Raw genomic sequence first — 24,917 nt, 5'->3', positions numbered from 1 at the left:
TATAAAAGGCCATTCAATTATTGGAAGCACAGTTCATCAAACTTTATAACAAGTCAGTCCACTAACATCCTACATCTCTACTGCCTAGCCACAGTAATAAGCATCTTATTTATTTAAGCCAGTCATTTAAACTGTTCTTTATTCTCCACTGTCTGTCTTATAAAATAGGCTCAAATCGAATGAATAAGTAGGAGTCTCCCGAATCCTTCCATCCTCCCACCACTAGCCTCCTTATTTATACCTGGCCTTTGTTAAAGGAGAAACATCATGTTTTACACTTAGCCTATATACATCACAATGCCCACTCTTTTCTTTACCTAGATCCTAAGTCTTACAAAGCAATGCTTCTAAAGCACTCATGTTTCCTGCATGGTCTGACCTTGTAATAAAAAACCAAAACAAAGAGGGTCATGCAGCTGCCTGTGAATGAACAGCAGCTGCACCCAGCAGTGCGTTTCTAGCAAATGTACAACAATTTCTGTCTATTGTGTAGAAGGAATAATCATTAGACTGAAAATCCACCATTGTACAGTTTTAAATCTGATCGTTTCTTAAAGACTACTTGACAATGACCCTTCACTATTTGCAGGAAACAAAAACACCACACAAAGAGGCTGTCATACCTTTCTTGGACTTCCCTGCATTTAAGAGAAGACAAAAGGACAAAGATTTCATTCATTCTAAAGCTTACAAAGGAATAGTTCACAGGTTGTACAAAAGCCAATAACCATTACAACTTTAAGAGCTGAGTTCCTGGGCTCTCTGTTTTAAACTCTGCTCTTGAAGAGCTTCGTTTGCACTATTCACGTTGTCAGTTCCATTAAGACAGTGCTGATTGAAGGAGGGCTTATACTTACACCATTGTCCTTGACGTGTCCATTATGAAGAAGCAGCAAAAAAACAGTTCATTTAATTGTATAAGTCAAAAAAATTGATAAGATCTATTAAATTTGAGTTAACGAAAACGTGGAAGGTCCAATTTTTTCAAAACCATGGAACTTTAGTTGCATTTGCTATTTTAATGAAGCTAACAAGTGCTAGTGAAACAATTCTAAATGAAATTATGATTTATCCTTCCTGGTCTTTGTAGTCCCCCTGTATGAGCTTAGTTAGCAAGTCCTGCCTATTTTACGATCTATTGTGGCTCTAAGTTACTGCAGTCCCTGGTCCTTCTCCTCTGGGTGGGGGCGTCAAAGGTGGCAGGCTGGCCTCACAACACACATCAGATCTGCTTAGATCAACACACCCATGATGGTTCTCTATTTCCTCAGAAGCTGTCTCATCAGCACCACATGAAACACTTTAAGAGGAATACCTCTTTAGAGCTACAGTCTTCTTGGGTGTACAAAAGACCTACCAGTGAAGAAGAGCACAAAAGATAGGTCAAAGACAATAGATTTTGCAGAGGGTACGTTCCTAAGGTGACCTAAGGGAATTTCAGTTTTCCTCTATGAACCTAGCATGGGGATTCCCATTATTTGAGGGGAAAATGGAGATTAAAAAAAATAGAGATCAAATATCTCTTCAGTTTCACCATAGTCTCCCAAGAATCCTCTTACATGATAATGTTAACAGCTCTTGATTTTTACAAATCTATCCATTTAGCACAAAGGTTTACTTTTTCTTACTCTCTATTTTAAGAAAATGCTTCCAACATAAAGTATGGTGTTGTGGCCAATTGGAGCTTTGATATCTTCAGCCAATGGGGAAAATACATTTAAAAAGAGGTCTATAAATATAGCAGAAAAATGCTTCAACAGAAAATAGACTTTGACCCACAAGTGAACACTGGTAAATGAGAGCCAAAATATAAAGACTTATTTATATTATTTATAAATCATAAGAGATATTTTTATCTTATTGAGAAATTATGGTAAAGAAAATGAAAGACAAGTTCAATCAAATGCATTGGATTCAAAAGTTAGTAATGTAAACCTCTCATACATTATAAATTTATCTTATATATACTACAACCTCTATTAACTCTTTCTATTAAATTGAGGTATAATTGACATATCTATTAACTCTTAAATCACTTCTAGTAAAGATTTGAAAACTTCATTCAAGTGATATATATATGTATATCACTTATACACACAAATATACACGTTATATACATACACCAAAATATATATATATTTAAATATATATAAAATTTTTCCTTTTCTTTTTTTCTGATGGGAAACCAGTGATTATCCATTAGCAGAGAGGCTGAGCAGTCAGAATTGAACCCCAGTCTACTTGGAGGGAAGGGTTTAAATCCCACTAATGCCTGAATGAATGCCTTGAGAAGCCAAATATCCACCATTCCATCGCATCTCATTTTACAGCCTGGGCATACCTCCATCACTGCATTTACCACATTTTACTGAAGTTGTTTGTTGTGTGTCTTTATTCTTCACTAGACTACAAACATTTGAAGGGCAAGGATTGTGTCATTCATTTGCATTCTTGGCACCACGCTTGCTCAAAAGTCAGGGCTAATATAAATTGTTGACCTAAATTATCGTGTTAGCACAATAAATCTGATCCTCTCAATGAGAAGCTCACTTCTGGAACTGCATTATAGTAATTTCTTCTAGCCCCACAAAGACAATTCAAGAACCCCATTATAGAGTTTGGAAGATGGTGGCGTAGCAGGTCTCTGAACTCACCTCCTCCCACGGACACAACAAATCTACAACTGCCTGTGGAACAATTTCCTCTGAGAGAGATCTGGACACTGGATAAAAAGAACCCCCATAACAAGGGACAACACTGACAGGAGTGGAAGAGGCAGAAATACAGCCCCACTCAGGAAAAAACACCCTAGTTGTGGTACTTCACAGCCAGGAGTGATCTCAAAAGTCTGGAGCTTTTCCTGGGGGGGCAGGGGATCTGAGCTCCCCAGTGGGCATCCCAGCACAACCGAGGTGAGATCCCATAATACCTGGCTTTGCTGGCTTTGAAAACCAATGGGGAGTACCCCCAGAAAAACTCTCTTCAGAGAAAGATAGAGAAACTTCAGAGAAACAAAAACGTGCTCTTAAAGGGCCCATGCACAGATTCACCTGTTCCAGATACCGACAGAAAAACACCAAATAGAAAAGTGCACAGTCTACTGGTAAAAGAATCTCACTTACTAAGCTTGGAGCACATGTTGGAGAGACAGGAGGAGGCTGGGCCCACCCCCCCAGGGACTGAGACACTAGTGGCAGCCATTATTGTAATCTAGTTGGGTTGTGCTGACACAGACACTGGAAGCCACCATTAGGTTCCCTCCTCTAGCCTGTTAGTTCAGGTAGGGATTTGTCCCATCCCTAGAGCACCATAGACAATCTAGGGACTGGCCCCGCCCACCAGCAAGCCCAAGGTGAACTTGTTGGCCCAGGTAGGCGGGGAAAGTTGTTCCACATCAAGGGGGGTGTATGTGCGCAGGGGCCTGTGTTGGCAGGGTGTGTGGGCCCTCAGGCAGTGGGGCATGTTGGCCGCGGCAGACTTGTGCCGCTGGCCATCTCAAACAGCCACACAGGGGCGATGCCCCACTTTCCAACACCTGAAATGACTGTGTGCTGCTGCACCTGGGGCCGGCCCCACCCACGTGCACTCCTTAGAGAGCTGACAACAGCAGCATGCTGCGGGGAGCTGCACTGGAGGCCTGAAGCAATTGTGAGCCCCTGAGCCTAGCAACCAGCCACACTGGGGGCCTGACTCACTTAACAGCAAAACAGCAGTAGTTGTGTGCTATTAAACTTCACAGGCAGCCATGTTGGGGGATGCTCTGCCCAATAGAGCCACTGTAGCAACCACACACAGCTGAGCCTTAAAATCATCCAGCCTGGGGGTCAGCCTAGCCTACCCATGTGCCGGCAGCAAGAGCAACCCCACCACAACAGAAGGGCACATGTAGCCCACACAGGGGACACTCCTGGGACATTTGGAACTGGTGATGACAGGGGACCACATTGTGGGGCCCCATAATGCATCTCTTACATAAGACTACATTTCCAAGATCAGGAGACATAGCTCATCTACCTAATATAGAGATATAACCACAGAGAAGTAGGCAAAATGAGGAGACAAAGGAATATGTTCCAAATAAGGAACAGGACGAATCCTCAGAAAAAGAACTAAATGAAACAGAGAGAATCTACCTGACAAAGAGTACAAACTAATAGTCATAAGGATGCTTACTGATCTTGGGAGAAGAATAAATGAACCTAGTGGGAACTTCAACAAAGAATTGGAAAATATAAAAAAGAACCAATCAGAACTGAAGAATAAAATAATGGAAATGAAAAATTCACTAGAGAATCAACAGCAGAGCAGATGACACAGCAGCACAGATCAGTAAGCTGGACAAAAGAGTAGAGGAAATCACCCAAGTTGAAAAGAAAATAGAAAAAAGAATTAAAAAGACTAAGGACAGTCTTAGGGACATCTGGGACAACATTCAAGCACACTAACATCTGTCTTATAGGTGTCCCAGAAGGAGAAGAGAGAGACAAAGGGGCAGAGAACCTATTTGGAGAAATAATAGCTGAAAATTTCCCTAACCTGAAGAAGGAAACAGACATCTAGGTACAGGAAGCACAGAGAGCACCAAACAAGATGAACCCAAAAAGGCACACACCAAGACACATCATAATTAGAATGTCAAGAAGTAAAGATAAAGAGAGAATCCTAAAAGCTGCAAGAGAAAAGAAATAAGTTACAAAGGAAACTTCATAAGGCTATCAGCTAACTTCTCAGAAAAAACATTACAGGCTAGAAGAGAGTGGCATGATACATTCAAAGTACTGAAAGGAAAAAACCTACAGCCAAGAATACTCTACACAGCAAAGTTATCATTCAAAATCGAAGGAGAGAGAAAGAGTTTCCAGACAAGCAAAAGCTAAAGGAGTTTATCACCACTAAACCAGCATTACAAGAAATGTTAAAAGTACTTGTTTAAGTGGAATAGAAAAGACCACAAATGGGAATAAGAAAATTATCAAAGAAAAAATATCAATGGAAAAGGCAAATATACACTAAAGGTAGTGGATCAACCACCTAGAAAGCTAGTATCAAGGTTAAAAGACAAAAGTACTAAAACTATCTATATCAATGATAGGAGATTAAGGGATACACAAAAATAAAAGAGGTAAAATATGATATCAAAAACATAAAACGTGGGGAGGGAGTAAAAACTGAAGGGCTTTTAGTAACAGGTCAAACTTAAGAGACTATCAACTTAATATAGATTGCTATTTATATATGTTATTACATATGAACCTCATGGTAATCACAAACCAAAAACCTATAATAAATATACAAAAAATAAAGACAAAGGAACCCAAACATAATACTAAAGAAAGCCATCAAATCACAAGGGAACAGAGCAAGAGAAGAAGAAAGGAACAGGGAAAAATTATAAAAACACCCAGAAAAAAAGTAACAAAATGGCAATAAGTACATACTTGGAACAGCAACTTTAAATGTCAATAGATTAAATGCTCCAGTCAAAACACATAGGGTGGCTGAATAGATTAAAAAAATAAGACCCATACGCAGGCAGCATACAAGAGACACACTTCAGACCTAAAGATACTCACAAACTGAAAAAAAGGGATGGAAAAAGATACTCCACGCAAATGGAAATGAAAACAAAGGTAGGGTACTTACATCAGATAAAATAGACTTTAAAACAAAAACTGTAACATGAGACAAAGAAAGGCATTACAAAACGATAAAGAGAAAAATCCAACAAGACAACATATCACTTGTGAATATCTACGTGCCCAACAAAGGAGCACCTAAATACATAAAGCAATTATTAACAGACATGAAAACAGAAATTGACAGTAACACAATAATAGTAGGAGGCTTTAACACTCCACTTATATCAATGGGTAGATCATCCAAACAGAAGATCAATAAGGACACATTGGCCTGAAGTGACACACTAGACCAGTTAGACTTAGTAGATTTATACAGAACGTAACATCCAAAAGCTGCACATTACACATTCCTTTCGAATGCACATGGGACATTCTCCAGGATGGATCACGTATTAGACCACAAAACAAGTCTCCATAACTTGAAGAAGACTGAAATAATACCAAGCATCTTTACCAACCATGGCAGTATGAAACTAAAACTCAACTACAAGGAGAAAACTGGAAAAGCCACAAATATGTGGAGATTCAACAAAATGCTCCTCAACAACTCTGGGGTCAAGGAAGAAATCAAAGGAGAAATAAAAAAATACCTGGAGAAAAATGAAAATGAAAATATAACATACCAAAATTTATGGGATATAGCAAAAGTGGTACTAAGAGGGAAGTTTGTAGTAATACAGGCCTACCTGAAGAAACAAGAAAAATCTCAAATAAACAATCTAACAATATACCTAAAGCAACTATAAAAACAAGAACAAACAAAGCTCAAAATCAGTAGAAGGAAGAAAATAATAAAAATCAGAGTGGAAATAAATGAAATAGAGACTAAAGAAAATAGAAAAAAATCAATGAAACTAAGATCTGGTTCTTTGAAAAGATAAAACTGACAAACGTTTAGCTAGACTCATCAAGAAAAAAAGAGAGAAGGCTCAAATAAATAAAATCAGAAACAAAAGAGGAGAAATTAAAATGGACACCACAGGAATACAGAAGACTATAAGAGAATACTATGGAATGCTATATGCCAACAAACTGGATAATCTACAAGAAACGCATAAATTCTTAGAATCACACAACCTTCAAAACGGAATCAAGAAGAAATAGAGATTCTGAATAGACTAATCACTAGTAAAGAGATTGAAATAGTTATCAAAAACTTCCCAAAAAACAAAAGTCTAGGACCAGATGGCCTCCCTGATGAATTTTACCAAACATTCAAAGACGACTTAATACCTCTCCTTCTCAAACTCTTCCAAAAATTGAAGAGAAGGGGTGCTTCCTAACTCATCCTATGAGGCCAACATTACCCTGATACCAAAACCAGACAAGGACAACACAAAAAAAAGAAAATTACAGGCCGATATCACTGCTGAACATAGATGCAAAAATCCTCAACAAAATACTACCAAATTGAAACAACAATACAGCAAAAAGATCATACACCATGTTCAGGTGGGATTTACTCCAAGGATGCAAAGATAGTTCCACATCTACAAATCAATCAATGTGATATACCACATTAACAAAATGAAGAATAAAAATCACATGATCATCTCAATAGATGCAGAGAAAGCATTTTATAAGATACAACATTCAATGATGACAAAAACTCTGAATAAAATGGGTATAGAAGGAAAGTACGTCAACATAATAAAGGCCATATACGCCAAACCCACAGCTAACACCATACTCAATGATGAAAAACTGAAAGCTGTCTCTCTAAGAACAGGAACAAGACAAGGATGCCCACTGTCACCACTCTTATTTAACATAGTATGGAAAATCCTAGCCAGAGCAATCAGGCAAGAAAAAGAAGTAGATCCTAATTAGAAAGGAAGAAGTAGAGGCCAGCTGGTAGAGTAGTGGTTAAGTTTGTGCCCTCTGAGTCAGTGGCCCGGGGTTCACAGGTTCGGATCTCGGGCATGGACATACGCACCACTTATCAAGCCATGCTGTGGCAAGTGTCCCACGCATAAAGTAGAGGAAGATGGGCACAGATGTTAGCCCAGGGCCAATCTTCCTCAGCAAAAAGAGGCGAATTGGCAACAGATGTTAGCTCAGGGCTAATCTTCCTCACGAAAAAAAAGAAAGAAGTAAAACTGTCAGTATTTGCAAATGACATGATTTTATATATAGAAAACCCTAAAGAATCCATCAAAAACTATTAGAAATAATAAACAAGAACGGTAAAGTTGCAGGGTACAAAATCAACATACAAAAATCAGTTGCATTTCTATATACTAACTACGAACTAGCAGAAAGAGAAATTAAGAATACAATCCCATTTACAGTTGCAACAAAAGAATAAAATACCTAGAAATAAACTGAACCACAGAAGTGAAAGACTTGTACTCTGAAAACTATAACACATTGTTGAAAGAAATCCAAGAAGATACAAAGAAATGGAAAGACATCCGGTGCTCTTGGATTGGAAGAATTAATATAGTTAAAATGTTCATACTTCCTAAAGCGATCTACAGATTCAATGCAATCCCTATCAAAGTCCCAATGACATTTTTCACAGAAATAGAACAAAGAATCCTAAAATTTATATTGAACAACAAAAGACCCCGAATAGCCAAAGCAATCCTGAGAAAAAAGAACAAAGCTGGAGGTATCACACTCCCTGATTTCAAAATATACTACAAAGCTATAGTAACCAAAACAGCATGGTACTGGCACAAAAACAGACACACAGATCAATGGAAGAATCCAGAGCCCAGAAATAAACCCTCACATCTATGGATAGCTAATTTTTTACAAGGGAGCCAAGAACATACAACAAAGAAAGGAAAGTCTCTTCAATAAATGGTGTTGGGAAAACTGGACAGTCATAAGCAAAAGAACGAAACTGGACCATTATCTTATACCATGCACAAAAATGAACTCAAAATGGATTAAAGACTTGAATGTAAGACCTAAAACCATAAAACTCCTAGAAGAAAACATAGTCAGTATGCTCTTAGACATCAGTCTTAGCAGTATCTTTTCAAATATCATGTCTCTTCAGACACGGGAAACAACAGAAAAAAATAAACAAATAGGACTATATCAAACTAAAAAGCTTCTGCACAGCAAAGAAAACCATCAACAAAATGAAAAGGCAACCTAACAACTGGAGAAGATATTTGCAAATCATATATCTGATAAGGGGTTAATATCCAACATACACAAAGGAGTCATACAGCTCAACAACAAGAAAACTAACAATCCAATTAAAAAATGGGCAGAGGATCTGAACATTTTTCCAAAGAAGAGATACAGTTGGCTAACAGGCACATGAAAAGATGTTCAACATCACTAATTATTAAAGAAATGCAAATCTAAACTACAACAAGATATCACCTCACACCCATCAGAATGACTATAAATAAGACAAGAAATAACAAGTGTGGGAGAGGATGTGGAGAAAAGGGAACATTCATACACTGCTGGTGAGAATGTAAACTGATGCAGACACTATGTAAAACAGTATAGAGATTTCTCAAAAAATTAAGAATATAAATACCATATGATCCAGCTATTCCACTTCTGAGTATTTATCAAAAGAACACAAAAACACTAAGTCAAAAAGATATTTGCAGCCCTATGTTCATTGCAGCATTATTCTCAATAGCCAAGACTTGGAAACAACCTAAGTGCCCATCAACCAATGAATGGATAAAGAAGATGTGGTATATATACACAATGGAATACCACTCAGCCATAAAAAAGATGAAATCTTGCCACTTGTGATGACATGGATGGACCTTGAGGGTATTATGTGAAATAAGTCAGACAGAGAAAGTCAAATACCATATGATTTCACTCATAAGTGGAAGATAAAAATAACACAAACAAACACATGGACACAGAGAATAGAATGGTGGTTACCAGAGGGGAAGTGGGGAGGGAGGAGAGAGAAAGGGGTCAATAGGACACATGGATACAGTGATGGATGGTAATTAGTCTTTGGGTGGTGAACATGATGTAGTCTACACAGAAATTGAAATATAATGATGTACACCTGAATTTATATGATGTTATAAAGCAATGTTACCTCAACAAGAAAAAAGAACTCCATTATAAATGCAATGTATTTTTACAAAGAACTGAAATATGCTGCAAGTCAAAGTCTACCTGCAACCTAACAACCACACAGAATAAAAGCTCAAACCAAGTTAAAAGGCTGAGGGAATTCTGTCCTGGGCCACTAGTTCTTCATTTACTGCATCAGCCCCATGAGTCTTCAGCACATGGTTCAAGAATCGCTCAGCCATGAACCAGATGAGTGACTTAGTTAAGTGCTCAGGTAATCTCTCTGGATCTCAGGGGTCTCTCTTTTCTTTCTACCAATCAAATAAGAAGGTTAATAATTCTCCAGGTGCTTTTCTGGTTTGACAGATCTTTTGAATTTATAAAGTACAATGGGTATGTTTAAAATGTATGGGCCTTATGTATTTATAGGAAAAGTTACCTTAGAACAACAATGAGGAGACAGATATCCCTCCCCAACAGACGGCACATTAAGAGTAAAGTTGAGGACCTTGGTTGATCCTCTCTCTAACCATCTAAGCATCCTCAACCCTGCTCTGACCCTCTCACCCTGAGGAATTCTAAAGCTTAACAAAAGACATGACCTTTGATTGAAAAGGCACATACCTCTGAGCATCCTCCGAGATTCTGAGTCTTTGGTCATGGTCGCCAGCGAGTGGGGGAGCACACTGCCACAGCTGTTGCTCTGTCCCAGGGCAAGGTGAGCCTGTGAGAACCAGGAGGAACACTTCAGGCAAATGGCAGGCCCAGTGGTCCTTCACGACAGGGCCACATCCTTGTTTCCATAGCTCCTATCTAAGCACAGAGGGCAGGGAAAGTAGGTCTTTGCATCCTGTTTATTGATGCTAAATGGTAAAGGCCAGTCGCTGTCCCTCCCAAGGAGCTCCATGGCAGTCTCAATTTCACAGCAATTCCTCCAGTGGCAGCAATTCCAAAAGTGAAGACAGATGGGGAAAATACTGTCCAAAACCACGGAGAGAACAACTCCAAGTTCTTCATGCATAAGGAGCAGAGGGCGGATGCAGGGACAAGAAGGCATGCACATCATGCACAGGGGCAGAGAAGAGCTACACTCGTTACAAGGGCACCAGGTCCATCTACCCCTAGTTATCCAGTTGGCTGAAAACTGGAGAAACCTATAAACGCCCTGCTGGTTTTAGCACTCTTTTAAAATAGCAAAATCCTCAGTGTAAAATATACTTGGAACACCTGTTTATAAAATAGATTAAAACAAAGTTACTCTGATTAAGGGCGAGGGAAGGGCGCAAAAGTCTGTCCCACTCAGAACCTCCTCTCACTTGCCTCTCCCTCTCTTCCTTCAGTGACCCCTCAGGCATGTCAGCAGAACAGGAACGAGGTCTCAGGTGTCAGACCACAGGGGTTCATATTCCAGCTTCACTGCTGACCAGCTGAGAGCACTTGGGCTAGTCACTTAGCTTCTTTACACCTTAGTTTATCCATATGTACAATGGGGATAATAACTAGTACCTCTACTGAAGTGTGTTGCCGGATTTTAAAATGAGACAATAGACGTAAAGGGCTTAGCCCAGTGTCAGGCTCATAGAAATGCCTCAATAAATATTTGTTGCTATTATTCCTGGAATCCAGAGCTTGTATCCCCCAATTTCCAGATCCGGGATGCAGCCATGGGAGTCTGTCACATACGTGAATGCCATCCACCACTTGGTGTGGTGGTAGAAAGTACCCTGGGCCAGGTTCTTTGGTCCCAGAGCATACAATTCTATATGTCCTCTGAATAGGATAGAAAATGCTATTTAGTTACAACATCTGTCCAATAAGCAAATTTAATGGTTTATTATTTCCCATTTTCTTTAAGGACTTTTGCATGTTGGTCGACATAAGGACAAGAAGGCTCCCTGATCGTGAAGCCCGTGGTTCTCCCCATGTCCTACCTTCGGGGCGGTGCTTCTCCCCATAGTAGCACTGCTGAAATGTGGGGATATGGAAGGTGTGGTTTTCTTTCGAGGCAAAGTGTCACTCAGATAGAGGCCTTCTTTATGCTGTTTTTTCCTTTCTTCCAGACTTCTAAAGTGCTTTAAATGCAAATGTAAAGCAGAATAGCAAAACTTGACTAATTGAAACAGGTCACTGAAGAAATTAAGAAGTATGCATTTACAAAGAAGTTTTGGAACTTTAACACAGAATTTAAAAAAATATTCAACTTATACTTGTGTTCACTAACAGACTTGGCTAGCATTTGGTATGATACATAGACACTGGAAAAATTCATTACTGAACCTAGAAACTTAAAAAAATAAATCCACCTTTCACTTTCATCGTTAGTGCCTGCTGCCTTGGGGCCTCAGGACAACTTACAAATTATTATGACGTCGCCATGTGGATGGCGGAACAGCCAGTGGACAAAGCAAGTAAGTAGTTTCTCCCCTTGTCTGTCTGGACAGTTCTGTGTGATGGCACAGATCCCAGTGTGAGGAGAACAAGAGAAGGGAGAAGGAAGAAGACGAAGAGAGAGAGAGTAAACAGGGAAGTTGTTTTAAAGTTGGAATAATATTTTAACCACATAAACACACTCCAAATCTACATAATGTTTCCATATAAGGCATCCTTCTAGGTTACTCTTTTATTTAACAAAGATCTTGGCCAAGAAGCCCCTATGGTAATCCCTCACATTTAAAAATCCTCCTGTTGCCTATATCATATTTTTTCAAATTCCTAAGGCAAAATTTTTGCCAAGTTGAAATTTATCCAAATTTTTCTTGGCTTCCCCTCAAAAATGTCTTTGATAGTACAGTTTTTCCTTATTAAAGGTTCTTTAGGTTTGATCATTTTTATACTAAGCTCAGGCTTTTGAAACATAAAAATTAATGCAAATCTGAGTTACCAAATTTATTATCAATCTTCAAACATGCCAATCATGAAAAATATCCACATTTTAACTTTACAATTATTTATTTTTATGAGCTAATATTTATTAACCTAAAAGTAGGAGGAGATATAGTCCTTTAACAAAAGGTAATAGATAGCAAAGGTATCTTCAAGAAATGTAAGGTCTGGGCATAGCAAACCAGGGCTTGTCTAATATGGGGATCTAGTGACCACGACTTCTTAGGATCTTCTGGGGCCAAAATCATATGGGAATTTGATAATAGTTGAAAGGAGTCTCAAAACAGATTTTTTTAATGAATATCCAAGGACGAATATGCACAGAATGTACTAAAAGGAGGGCAACATTTAGAATAATAAATTATTTACTTAAAAATCTGGTCAATAAAAACTGTTATTCTATGGACCAAATCCACTACTTGTCATGTGACCTTGGACAAGCTAATTACCTACACTGAGCTTCAGTTCCCTAAATGTCAATATGGAGTTAATTCTTATTTCACTAGATTGTTAGAAGGAAGAAATGAGATGTTTATTTATAAAATATTTAGCAAATTTTGACACATAGCAAGGGAATGATGTCTATTATGATGGTTTCAATAATGTGTCAGAAAAAGATTTTGTGTTGACACAGCAACTTTCTATGCTATGGATTTTATGGAAATAATTATTATTACTTTGAAAAATATCTGAGATAAGTTGGTTATCTTTTGGTTGAAGGGGAACTGAAGCATGAGGATGTGACACTAGTTCAAACATATCAAAAGCCAGGAGAGGACAATCAAGGTCTCAAACCTTATAATAATCCCAACTCCCTTAGAATACAGTAAATGTCCTTTAAAAAAACAGAAACAAAAAACAACAGAAACAGCAAAGGAGTATGTACCTTGTCTTCGTCTTTTTAAAAAATACCTTTGGAAAGTTGAAGAAAAGATTCCACATAAGTAACTTTGTTGTCAAGGTAAAATTCCCAGACTCTGAACACCAGCCCCTAATTACCTGTTGCTGCTGCTGCTGCCTTCTGTGTTTCTTAGCTGGTAGAGGAGGAGGTGTGTCATTTAAAGGGAAAGGATGGACAGATGGAGCCATGACTTCAGGCCAAGGGGCTGATGGAGGTTGAGTGACAGGATGAGGAGAAAGAGTGGAAGGAAACATAAATCCAGAACAGACAGGTGATCTTTGCTTTATAGGAGAAAGAAAAAGTATACATGTCCACATGAAATGAAAGGAGAAGACAAAGAAATAAAATCAATAATCTGATTGTTCCGTTTTCTTATATTTTAATCAAGAAGTCACAAATGATGGGCAGTATCTTTCAATTTAGCCTCTCGTTAAAATCCCACACTGTGACCACCTGGGATCAGTAGAAGGTATTTTAATTCACTGCTATTTGCTCCTCCCCAGATGTTTTAAAAGGTCATAACATTAAAAAAAAAATACCCATACTGCAAAACAAAATAGTGAAATCAAACTGGAAAGGTGATGCAAACCAACAATTTTAGAAAGGCTTTTAGTTTCTAAGAAAACTAGGTTGGGTTAGAGCGCTAAGATGTACAGTTTATTTTTTTTTTGAACTTACTTCTCCTAGTACTCTACTCTGTACCATATATTTCATGATTTCTAGTGTTATCATTGGTAGAGCAGTACCCCCAAACTGGTATGTTTTTCAAACTCAGCATCACTCTGGCCTTCTGGTCAACCAGAGTTTTATTTGTCACACGGACCCTCATTTTTGGTTAACCATGGGTTAAGTTTTGACATGAGGAAAGCAGTGAATGAATGAAATGTCATGCCAACACACCTCTTTATTTTGTGGCTGGCTCACCAGCACAGCTGTGGTAGGCGCAGTGGCAACAGCATCAGCATCAGCAGGGAACTGAGTGGAAGGGGATAGATTCGTGGAATTGCCACATGGCTCATTAATTTCATTTACACTGATATAGCCCTAAAAGGAGGAATTCAGAAGTTAAACACAAAGAGAGCAAAAGCTGAGGCATGCGAGAGTATTAATGCTCCCAGTACAATGAAGTTAGCTTTGAGCAGCACGGCCAGATATCTGTGATATTATCAAATGTTTCATTAAGGGAATAATCAGCAATTGAAATGGATTTACAGTGCTTAATCTTGAAAAATGATATTCCAAACATTAAAAATAATTTTTCTGGTGAAATCAAGATGATTGTATTATAAATAATCCAACACGTTTGATTTTAAAATATCCAGAGGTATCAGCATTCATTCTGTTGACTGAATGAGATTGTTCACTACACAACATTTAAAATAATCACACACACAAAAAATCTGAGATATAAAATTGACGATGCAATCATCCATTCCCTAATTCAAGAACCTTTTCTGCAAATCTTTATTTTTAGATTTTCCCCTCTTCTTCTGTTTCCTGACAAATTAGAGTGAAAGTAAAAGTGGGCTGAGAGCTTCTGGTTTTGCACTAAGGCATTTATAAAACGGTAATCTATTTGTAACAGAATCTAGCTTTTAGGCATCTCAACCAAATGAGAATAAAAAGGACACTGTTCTCTCTCGTGAGCCTTCTCTAGCAAAACAAATGTGTGTGCACGCGCACACACACACACACACACACACTCCTAAGGTAGAGTTGCAACTTAATGGTGTTTCAGTTCAATGCAGCTTCCCCAACCCCCAACTCTACCCCCAGGACAGAAAATTTCCAGTCACTTTTAAATTTCGTAATTCAGTTCTGGCTTCAGCTTAGAGAAAATACCCAGAAATCAAAACCTGTGAGAATCAAAACTCCTGAACTTATATTTGAGGAAAAGGCACTTGTAAATTTTCATGGAAAGCAATTATACAGACCAGTCATGATTTTTACCACACCAATAAAACAGTATGAAAAAAAGAATAAAGGGTATAAAATAATCTCTCTTTTAAAAGTAAAACTGAGTTAAACTTAACATTGGGTTCTTCTATTATCACATCAATCTTTTCAAAAAGTGGCTCCAGGAGAGGCAAGATATTGTTATGCTGATGAAGCAAAAATTCCAGACTGGAAAGAAAGGTTTTTACTGAAAATTTATAATTATGACAAAGAGGAGAAAACTAGAGTTGAATGTGTATAAAGTGGAGGTATCAAAACGCTGCTGAATATAGTCTTGCACTTCAGAAAGGGGCAATAGATACTACGGAAACTTCTGTAAGATTAAATTGAAGAAAGGAAATAGACAACTGGGTTGTCAAATTTCATTTTATCTTTGTTAATGAACGAGAATGAAGAGAAACAACTTTGAGTTATTCTTTTACTCACTTGATAGAATGTTTCAAAACCAAGGTTTGATTCCTTATATGAGTCATAGACCATATAACTTAATTGCTTCAAAAATGTATGCCATTTGTCAAAAGTGGGACTTGTTTAAAAGAGTTAAATATAAATTCAACCCTCCTTAAAAAGAAGAGAGAGAGAGAGAGAGAAAGACAGGAAGAAATACAGAAAGAAAGAAAATCAAAACACCTCGTAACTCACGTTTGCTTTGTACATGATAGAGAACACATAGCTACTTAACGGGCAAGAATTGCAGACACATGAAACTAGCCAAAAAGCCAAAAGGGCTTTTGATACCCAGAAGTCTACAGAGAAAAAGAATTCATTAATAGAAAAAGTAAGATTTTACTCTTCTACTAGCAGGTGAAGAGACTTAGAGCCTATCAGTTCATCTGGATGCCACAAGTCCTTCACACACTGTTCAGATCTTCCTTCTTACGCCTGTTCTTTCTCCATTCTTCCTCATCTCAGTAAAATGCAGTCACTATCCACCTCATTCTTCAAACTAGAATAATGGCATCATTCCTGACACCTCCCTTAATTTACTTCATCTCCACATCCAATCTATCAGCAAGAACTGTCAACTCTACTCCAAAATATATCCTTATCCAGCTGATTCTCTCCATCTCTCTGCCATTGCTTGAATCCAAGCCACCCGCATCTCCAGCCTACACTATTGCAATCACCACCTACTCATAATCTATGATCCACAGGCCAGCCCAGAGTGATTTTTAACAAATGGACAAAAGATAATGTGATAATGTCACCTCCCTGCTTAAAACTACTTGCTGGTTTCCCATCCACATAAAATAAACCATATTTCTTTAACATGACACACAAGGCTTGGCCCCTGTCCACCTTGCTGACATTATCTTAGTCCACTGTACTCCATTCACAACCACCATCTGTTCACTGAATCTGCCAGTTCCATGTTCTGAAAAATAGAGAGAGACTATGAAACTGAATGATCTAATAAAGTTTTTGCAGAAATGTTTCATAAGATACATATTAGTCCCACCTATTATGTGAAAAGCATTTACTTCACATACCTACACACACACAAAATACTTTCTATGGAGGAATTCCTAACTCTGCTATTTTTTAAAAGTAATTTATAAATAAAGGGTTTTTTTGTAATTATGCAAATTTTTATGCAGAAGCAACCTTTTTCTTTAGCTTTTTGAAAAAAATAAATTCAAAGAAAGCTATTTTCTTTCTCAGTCATGGTTATAATTTTCCAACCTAGAGTTAAAATATTCTACCATTGTAGCAGTGTAGCTCTCTAATAAGATATTTGGGAAAGAGTGGTGATGGGGACTGGGGAAAGATGGATGTTTGGGATAAAGAGTGCGTATAGCTTAGTATAAATAGGATTTTCCAGTTTAGGGAGATAAAGAGCAGAAACAACATTAGGGCAAAAAAGAGATAGAGAAAAGAAAGAAACCAGACTATCTTCTCAAATATTCCAGGGCATTTTCACATTCTATAAGACTTAGGGGAAAGAGAAGTAAAGTAAGAAAGAGGAGAAACTGAGAAAGGCAATTGCAGGAAGGAAAAAAGAGAATTTAAGAATAATCTTGGTCTGGATCCTAAATTTTTTGAAACTCCAAGTTAACCCACGATGTTGCTGTCAAGCAAAGTGCACACACACACACACACACACACACACACAGTGCCTCTGCATTGAACACAAAGATAATCCCTGAAATCCTCAAAGTATAAATAATGAAGGCAAAAAAACCATCAAAGCATTGAGTACTTTCATTAAGTCCTTTAAGTTACTTTTTTTCCTATTCAGCTAATCACATAAAATGAAGGTACATCTCCTGATTTCTAAGGTGATATGAGGGACATGTAAAATCATAGCTTACCTCTTTTAGAGTATTGGGGTTGACAGGAAACCCTTTCCCCCCAGAGAGGCTGGAGTATTTCTTTTCCAAATTACAAAGATTTTCCTTTTCCTGAAGAAACACAAAATCTATTAAGCTTAGTCAACTTGGATTTCCCTAATGACTAATGATGTTGAATATTTTTTCATGTGACTTATTGATTCGTCATATATTTTCTTTTGTGAAGTGTTTGTATTCAAGTCTTTTGCCTATTTTTTAAAAAATTTATTAATTGGGTGTTTATTATTACTGAGTTGTAGGAGTTTTTAATCTATTCTAGCTACAAGTCCTTTGTCATTGCCTCTTCAAGAAATCTTTGTTTACTCCAAGGCCATGAAGGTGCACTTGCATTCCCATATTTTCTTCTAGAAACTTTATCATTTTAATTTTTATGTGTATGTCTATAATCCATCTTGAATTCATTTATGTGTATGGTGTGAGAATGGATGGTGTTGAGGTTCATTTTTGTTCATGTTTACTCGGGTGATCCAGCACCATTTGTTGGAAAGACTTTCCTTTCCCTACTAGATTGTCTCAGAGCATTTGTCAAAAATCAACGGACAGTATATGTGTGGGTCTAATTCTGGATTCTCTGTTTGGTTCCATCGATCTACAGAGGCACCTTGAGTGAACTCATAATTCTACATGAAGGATAATTTCCTCTCTCTTCTCACCCTAAAAATAGCTAAGTAGCTAAGAGGGGAATACTCCAGCTACATTTCTTCTAGGTGGGACCATGCTACAACCTCATCCTTTAATCCATCACTCTGGATTTGATTTGTCTCCTGCACCCCGTTCTGGGTCCATCTCATATTTTCATGATCCCAAGAGTCACTTTCCTAGGTAGTGGCCTGCATGCAAGGTTCAGTCCTGAAACTAGACCCATCAGCTTTAACTCTTGATGTCTTATCTCTGAAATTAGGCCAGGGACTATGTCATAAAATTAGGCTGCGGGTTGGGCAAAGGAAACTCTTTACATGTAGCCACTTTAGGTTCTGGGCAGATGGAGACATAGTTCCTTTGGTGAAGATGACCTTGCCACCCACTCAGGGGTTCTATCTAGCCAATTAAGCCAAACTAAATCCAATGTCACATTTGCCAGGAAGAATCACAAGCAAATAATTGGAGTTCAAAACACCAGAGCAGCTGAGCCAACATGTTTGACAGCAGTCAAAAGAGCAGAATATATTTTACCTATTTGATGAAAAATATAATTTTTTTAAAAGAAGAAAATCAGAAAACGTATAGATTTTCCACAGTTTGTATTTTCACACTGTGGAAAAAGCATGAAGAAAACGTCCTTGCTTATTTTCTGAATTATAGTTAATCATTCACAGATCAAGAGCTTATTAATGTGGAGGATTAAATAAAAATGTGTATAAAAAAGTCTTCCTTAAATTATAACTCACTATTCATTATTAAAATGCATTTGCTTTGAAGGAAGCATCTTTCCTCAAGTTGGAACCTGTGTTTTATTGTGACCAGTGCTGAAAAGAAAATACTTACTTTTTGCAGCATCATTATTAAATTATTCTTTTCTTTCACAAAATGGTCTTGTTCTCTCTGAGCCTGCTGGACAATGTGATTGGCTTGCTTTTTCAATGCAGAAATTTTTTCCTGGAGTAAAAAAGATGATCATAGAAAGAGGCACGTTAGACATTCAAAGGTTTGCTAGTCTGTCCTGGAAAAGGGAGAAGAGGTGTTTACAACTGGAACAGCAGGGACCCCATTTTCGTTGATCGTAGGCAGTGATTATTACCTAGGGACTGTGAGGCAGTTTCTTTGACCCGCCAATGCTTGTACCTAAGTCCAATACAGTTCAAGTGATTTAAAAATCTATTTGAAGAACCCAGAAATCAACAGGAAATCTTGCTTTAGACTATAAACGAATTTTTGACATCATCTTGGGAGACGCCTCATGGGAAAAAAACAATGGAATTTCTTACTTAAACTGAGAGCTTTAGTCACCTTCTTCATCTTCCCTTCCCTCAATTTTATCAGGTTAGTACAGAGCACTGGGGCGTGATTTTAAACTCTGGAACAAGAGCTGAATTCTGGACATCTGGGTGGTAGGGTTTGGGTGGAGTCAGTAATCTGCATGGCATTCCACAGGGCTGTTTCTAATGGTAATAAGCTGTAAGCCAGCTTTGAGAACTATTGAGCAACGGAAACAGAGAAAATTCCAAAATAGACTTTGTTCAGAGAATTACTCTAAATCTAGTTACTATGATTGCAAAAGGAAGTAATTTAAAACACATACATAAATTTCTGATTTTCTCTTCTTTGGTTTTCACACGAAAGAAAAAGTTGGATATTATTCACAAACACATCTACAGCACTAAGTAACAATGACTCTAACACGTCTCAGTTTACCTAGTTTGGACCACCATTTGGCATATAGATGGCAGGCTCGATAATCTGCAAAATGTGATATGTGATTTAACACACAAAGATATTCAGACATAAAGATAGGCAGATAGACAGACACATGCTATAGCTATATTAACGATTATTACTGTCACATAACAAGGGGTATATTTGGAATTTTTACATTGAACCACATCTGGCAAAAGTACCTTTCTAGTAACAATGTTCCGTTGATATTCAGCCACTTCACGCAGGAGCTGTTGGGTCAGGTTCTCCTTTTCCTCATCCAGACGGCTCTCATGCTCAAGCTGCTGGAATTCCAGGTCTTCAAAGTGTTTGCTCTCTACATCCAACAGGTCGGCATCCTTTGGAGAAAAAAGAAGGAAAATGAGACGCACCAAAACGGCTGCAGCCTTCTCAGTGTGAAGAAAAAATTATTAAAAGCAAATAGTCCAAAATATCTTTCCAATTACAACACTAACCAGAGTTAGAACATGATAATCCTCTCTTTTGAGTTAAACTCCAGAGCAGTGACCGTTAGAATGGAAGTGAAAGGGACTGTTGGGTGGGGCAGCACTCATTTCATTATCGGCTTTAGACTGCTCTGTGGACGTAGGAATTCTTGCTAAAATCTACTAGGCTTTAAAATGGATCATGAAGTAGAAACAGAATTCAGTAAATAACTTATACATTATCTGCAGACCAAAGGTGTAACATAGTTTCTTGATAAAATTCCTATTTTCCATAAATTTTCAAATGAAATGTTACTTTAGTATAGAGATTAAATTCGAGATTCCAAAGTTATTGACTGTAAAAAAAAAAAGATTCAAAAATTGGCATACGTAATAGACCAGTGGTCTCTTACAGGGATATGTTACCCCAAATGGCACACAACACAATCCACTGGTAGATCTTCTTTAGTTTTTCCTTTTCTTTTACAATTTCTCAATAAATATTCTCTAACGTACATACAGGCAGAATAGTATATGTACAACATTTTAAATAAATATATATTTTTGGGGCATGCATGCAGTATATATATTTGTAATATAATAAGACCTATATAATACATACAGTCATGCATGCTCAAATAATTTTATTGAAGGGAGAAGGCATCAAAAACATTTGAAGATTAGGGTTCTTAAATTGAACTTCTGTGAATCCCTTAAAATTGTTTACAAACCTCTTTACTGGAAAGAGTGGAACCACAGCATTCATCAGGCACAAAGAGTGACTCAAAAGGTTAAGCACGGCTACTCTGGGAATAATCTTCAGGACATTTAAGAAAGATCAGATATCATAAAAATCAAATGGTCTGGAATAAGCATTCTCCAACCTATGAGATGTCTGAAGACAGGAACAAATCCGTACCTGTGCAGAGATTGGTGCATGTTGTATAAATTATTCTCCATTCTATTTTTTTAAAAAAATCCCTCCTTATTTTTGGAGCCTTTGACAGAACTATAAATGTGGTATATATGGAAGATTTTTTAAAACAAAAATTCATAAATAATCTATGGTCAAAAAGAAGAGGCAGCTAGGGTCTTTGGCTCACAATTTTACATAGGTAAAAAGAGCCAGGACTTTTTTTTTTTTCAATCAAAACATCAAAAAGAGATGGATATAAATATATGATAAATTAGATCTATATCAGCATTTAAACCTACCACCTCCTCCCCTAGTTTTTAAGTGATAAATTAGCCTTTTAATCAAATGGAATACATTTCTATCTCTGGAATGAATTTTATCCTGGGGATGATTCATAGAAGGACTATTAGCTACCATGTAATTACAACCAACACTATAGCAACAAGATTATTATGTCAACACAGACAGTGGATTCTCAAAGCTTAAGAGCAGGAAAACAATTTGAAAAATATCTTCAGCATTTCTTAACTCTTCTTTACACTTTAATTGGCCAAACAGAAAGTGGTCTTGTTTTCAAATTATTGGCTGACGTGTCAAGTTTATCAGACATTTCATGCTTATAACTTCTAAAGGAATTAATGAATTTGGACCAAAGCTAGTCACTACTGAAAGAATTAAGAGATAACTCAACTGTTATATCTTGAAACAAAATATCTGCAGTCTTGAAACAAAACATCAGCTGACATATTTACTCAGACAGGCGTCCATACTAGAGTTTTTAAGGTCTTTCAATTAAACTTGGTTTGTGGCTAAAGGTTATTGAGATAAAAATTTTAATAAATCTTTTTTTTAGCTTATAAAGCATCTTCATTCAAAGTGGGATATGGCTCACAAGATATACACCATGCTCATTAGTCGCTTACTCTACATCTGGTTCATATGCAACATGTGCTGTTTTAACTGCATGAAGGTCACAGAGTTCCTAATTTATTTGTAGTAAATATTTAAACCACTGCATGAAAATAATAGCTCACTAGGTAGGAAAGTTGAAAATTAAAGCTAAGCTCGGCACTCAGATTCCGCTGGTGTAATCATCTGATCAAGTCATCTAAACCATTAAAATGTGTGTCTATACACTTGTATTGTGAAAGAAAAACAACTTGAAAGGGGAAAAAAAAACTTTTAAAAGATTTTAGATAAGAATAAGAACTCAGGGGGTGGAATTTGGGGGCAGGAGTACTTTAATTGAGCACAGAATAATACATACAGGAAGCTGAAAGTCAAGTGTATGACTAGTTGAATGCAAATGTTAACGAAACTTCACTCACTAACAGAATAGCACAAATCTCTCCCGGGAGGCGAGCTCCAGGGCCAGGTGTGAAAGGAAAGAAAGCAGCTGCACTAAAGAAAACTGAATGCAGGTCCTTTTTTCTTTCCAATAACTTTTTAAGAATGTATATGGCAGAAGCTGACATGCAGATCGTTATGTTTTCTTTGCCTAGCAGGGGAACAGAAGGAAGAGAGTAAATGTGGTATGGCCAGGAGAGATTACAGTAATAGTCTCATGACAGCTCAAGGCCAACTCGGAAAGCACATTGAAACGGGGCTCAGGGTTTGTTAACGTTTCTCCATCTTAGGCACTATGATCCAACACTTTAAAGGCATACTTTTGGAATCTGGAAAAAGACAACGGAAACCACCTAGTACAACCTCCGCATTTTATCTACGAGGATATGGAGGACCATAGAGGGTGAATGACTTGTCCAAGATTAAAGGATAAATTGATGGTAGAGCCAGTGAGAAAAAAAGTTCTCCTAAATTGTATTTATCACTGAATACAATTAAAAAAAAAAAATCAAGAGACCAAAAATCAACCATTCAGCTGAGTAAATATCAAAAGCACAAGAAAACTGTCCTAGCCAGGTGTCTCCTCCATTTAACAGTGGAATCTATCCTGGCAAATGAAAGACACATTTAACTTCTGCTTTCTTTTTCATACTCCTTGTATCTCAGGGAACAATTTGATTGGCGAGCCCATATCAACTACATAGAACCACAGGCCCTGAAATCATCATCAGATGAAAACTGAATTCTGACTCTAAAGCAATGATTTACAAGTAAGAAGCCCAGTCATAAATCCATAGTGTTGCATGCACAAAATCATTCTACAATTTCTGCTTAAGTATTTGAGACAACATACAGTTTAAGAAAATGATTTTCTTCCTAGTCATTTATTTTCTATTTTGTATGACTTGCCACCTAATGAAGTCAGTTGTAATAAAATCAACTTTATTAAATCTAGTTTAAATGCCTTGGAGAAGCTTTGTAATGAAATGGTATTCTGAAGTGTTTGAAATCCGATGGGAAATGAGTTGTGATAACACAGGAAGTTCCTAGTATGAATGGCCTTCTCATGAAACCAATGAACTTTTTACTGATTAAGCCAAGGACTTCATGAAGAGTTACTTTGGTCATCATCCCTGGAAAACAGAATTAGTAGATCTCTTAATATCAGGTGAACAGAAGCTACCACAAGCCAGCTTTCTCTCCTAAGGAAAGGGGTTTTATGATAAGAATTTTACACTTTGCTGGGAGAGGAAGAAGAAGGAGTCTTTGCTTTCAGTTAGTGGAATAGGCTGTCTGCATCATTTCCTTTCCTCTTTGGTAGTCAAAATCCTTAGAACATGTACAAATTTATGAGTTATCCTATAGAATCTAGATTAAGCATACAGTAATTATTTATATCAGTCTGAGTCTAGGTTATTAACAGAACCTACCAATATTTATTTGAAGCAATGTTTATAAGGAATACAAACAACAACTGAATAACTAAAGGTAAGGAAGAACAAAATATATGAGCATGTTTCTGACTCTAAATGAAGTATTATGACAACTGTATAAAATCTTTAGCAATAAGGAGAATTGAACACAGTATACAAATACAAAAATCAGTTTCCCAATCTCTTTTGTGAACTGGCATAAACACAAACAAATTATAAACTAAAATAATTTTACAAATACTATTATTTTTCCAATCATTTTAATCACAAGATTTCCAGAGAAATCTTTTACCTTCTTACAGCAAATTCAGCTGTACATAATAAAATTAGTAAGGGGAAGAAACATTGTTGGAACTCTCTTTGAATATTGTAAGAAATAACAAATATTAGAATTATTATGCTGCAGTTTAACCTGTCTGCATTTGGGACTTATTATTAAGATGCTTTCAACCTTTGTAACACCGAAAAGTTTTAACTGTATTTTTTCATAACCTAGTGATAGTCAAAGTATCAAATATTTTTGTATTAAATGTTATCTTAAACATTTTCGAGGGTATACTATCTAAACTGATTTTTCAACTTGCCCTTTCCCAAGAAGGTACAGACATAATAACATGAATAAAGCTAGCCTTCCTTTCTACTCGACGTGGAATCATAAATTGTTAATCATTTAGGA

The 24,917-nt window shown here is 37.1% G+C and overlaps 1 protein-coding gene across 6 annotated transcripts in view; it reads right to left on the bottom strand.

Moving 5' to 3' along the window:
• The window catches only part of PHLDB2 (pleckstrin homology like domain family B member 2), a 105,519-nt gene that overhangs the window by 20,807 nt on the left and 59,795 nt on the right, over window positions 1–24,917 (bottom strand). For 4 of the 6 annotated variants that reach the window (XM_087439580.1, XM_087439579.1, XM_004436592.3 and 1 more), the window contains 6 exons: window positions 20,303–20,458; window positions 19,233–19,343; window positions 17,709–17,798; window positions 14,341–14,484; window positions 11,588–11,728; window positions 10,281–10,380 (listed from right to left, as the gene is read on the bottom strand). In XM_087439580.1, the coding sequence (XP_087295706.1) occupies window positions 10,281–10,380; window positions 11,588–11,728; window positions 14,341–14,484; window positions 17,709–17,798; window positions 19,233–19,343; window positions 20,303–20,458 (742 nt within the window). Of the gene's footprint in view, window positions 1–10,280; window positions 10,381–11,587; window positions 11,729–13,538; window positions 13,722–14,340; window positions 14,485–17,708; window positions 17,799–19,232; window positions 19,344–20,302; window positions 20,459–24,917 lie in introns of all 6 variants that reach the window. The other 2 variants (XM_087439582.1, XM_087439581.1) reach the window with 2 other exon arrangements.

Source organism: Ceratotherium simum, chromosome 15 (assembly GCF_057802395.1).
Source record: "Ceratotherium simum simum isolate JZ-2026a chromosome 15, ASM5780239v1, whole genome shotgun sequence".
NCBI classification, from domain to species: domain Eukaryota; kingdom Metazoa; phylum Chordata; class Mammalia; order Perissodactyla; family Rhinocerotidae; genus Ceratotherium; species Ceratotherium simum.
The sequence above is the reverse complement of the archived record's forward strand: the minus strand, read 5'-3'. Positions and strand labels throughout refer to the sequence as shown.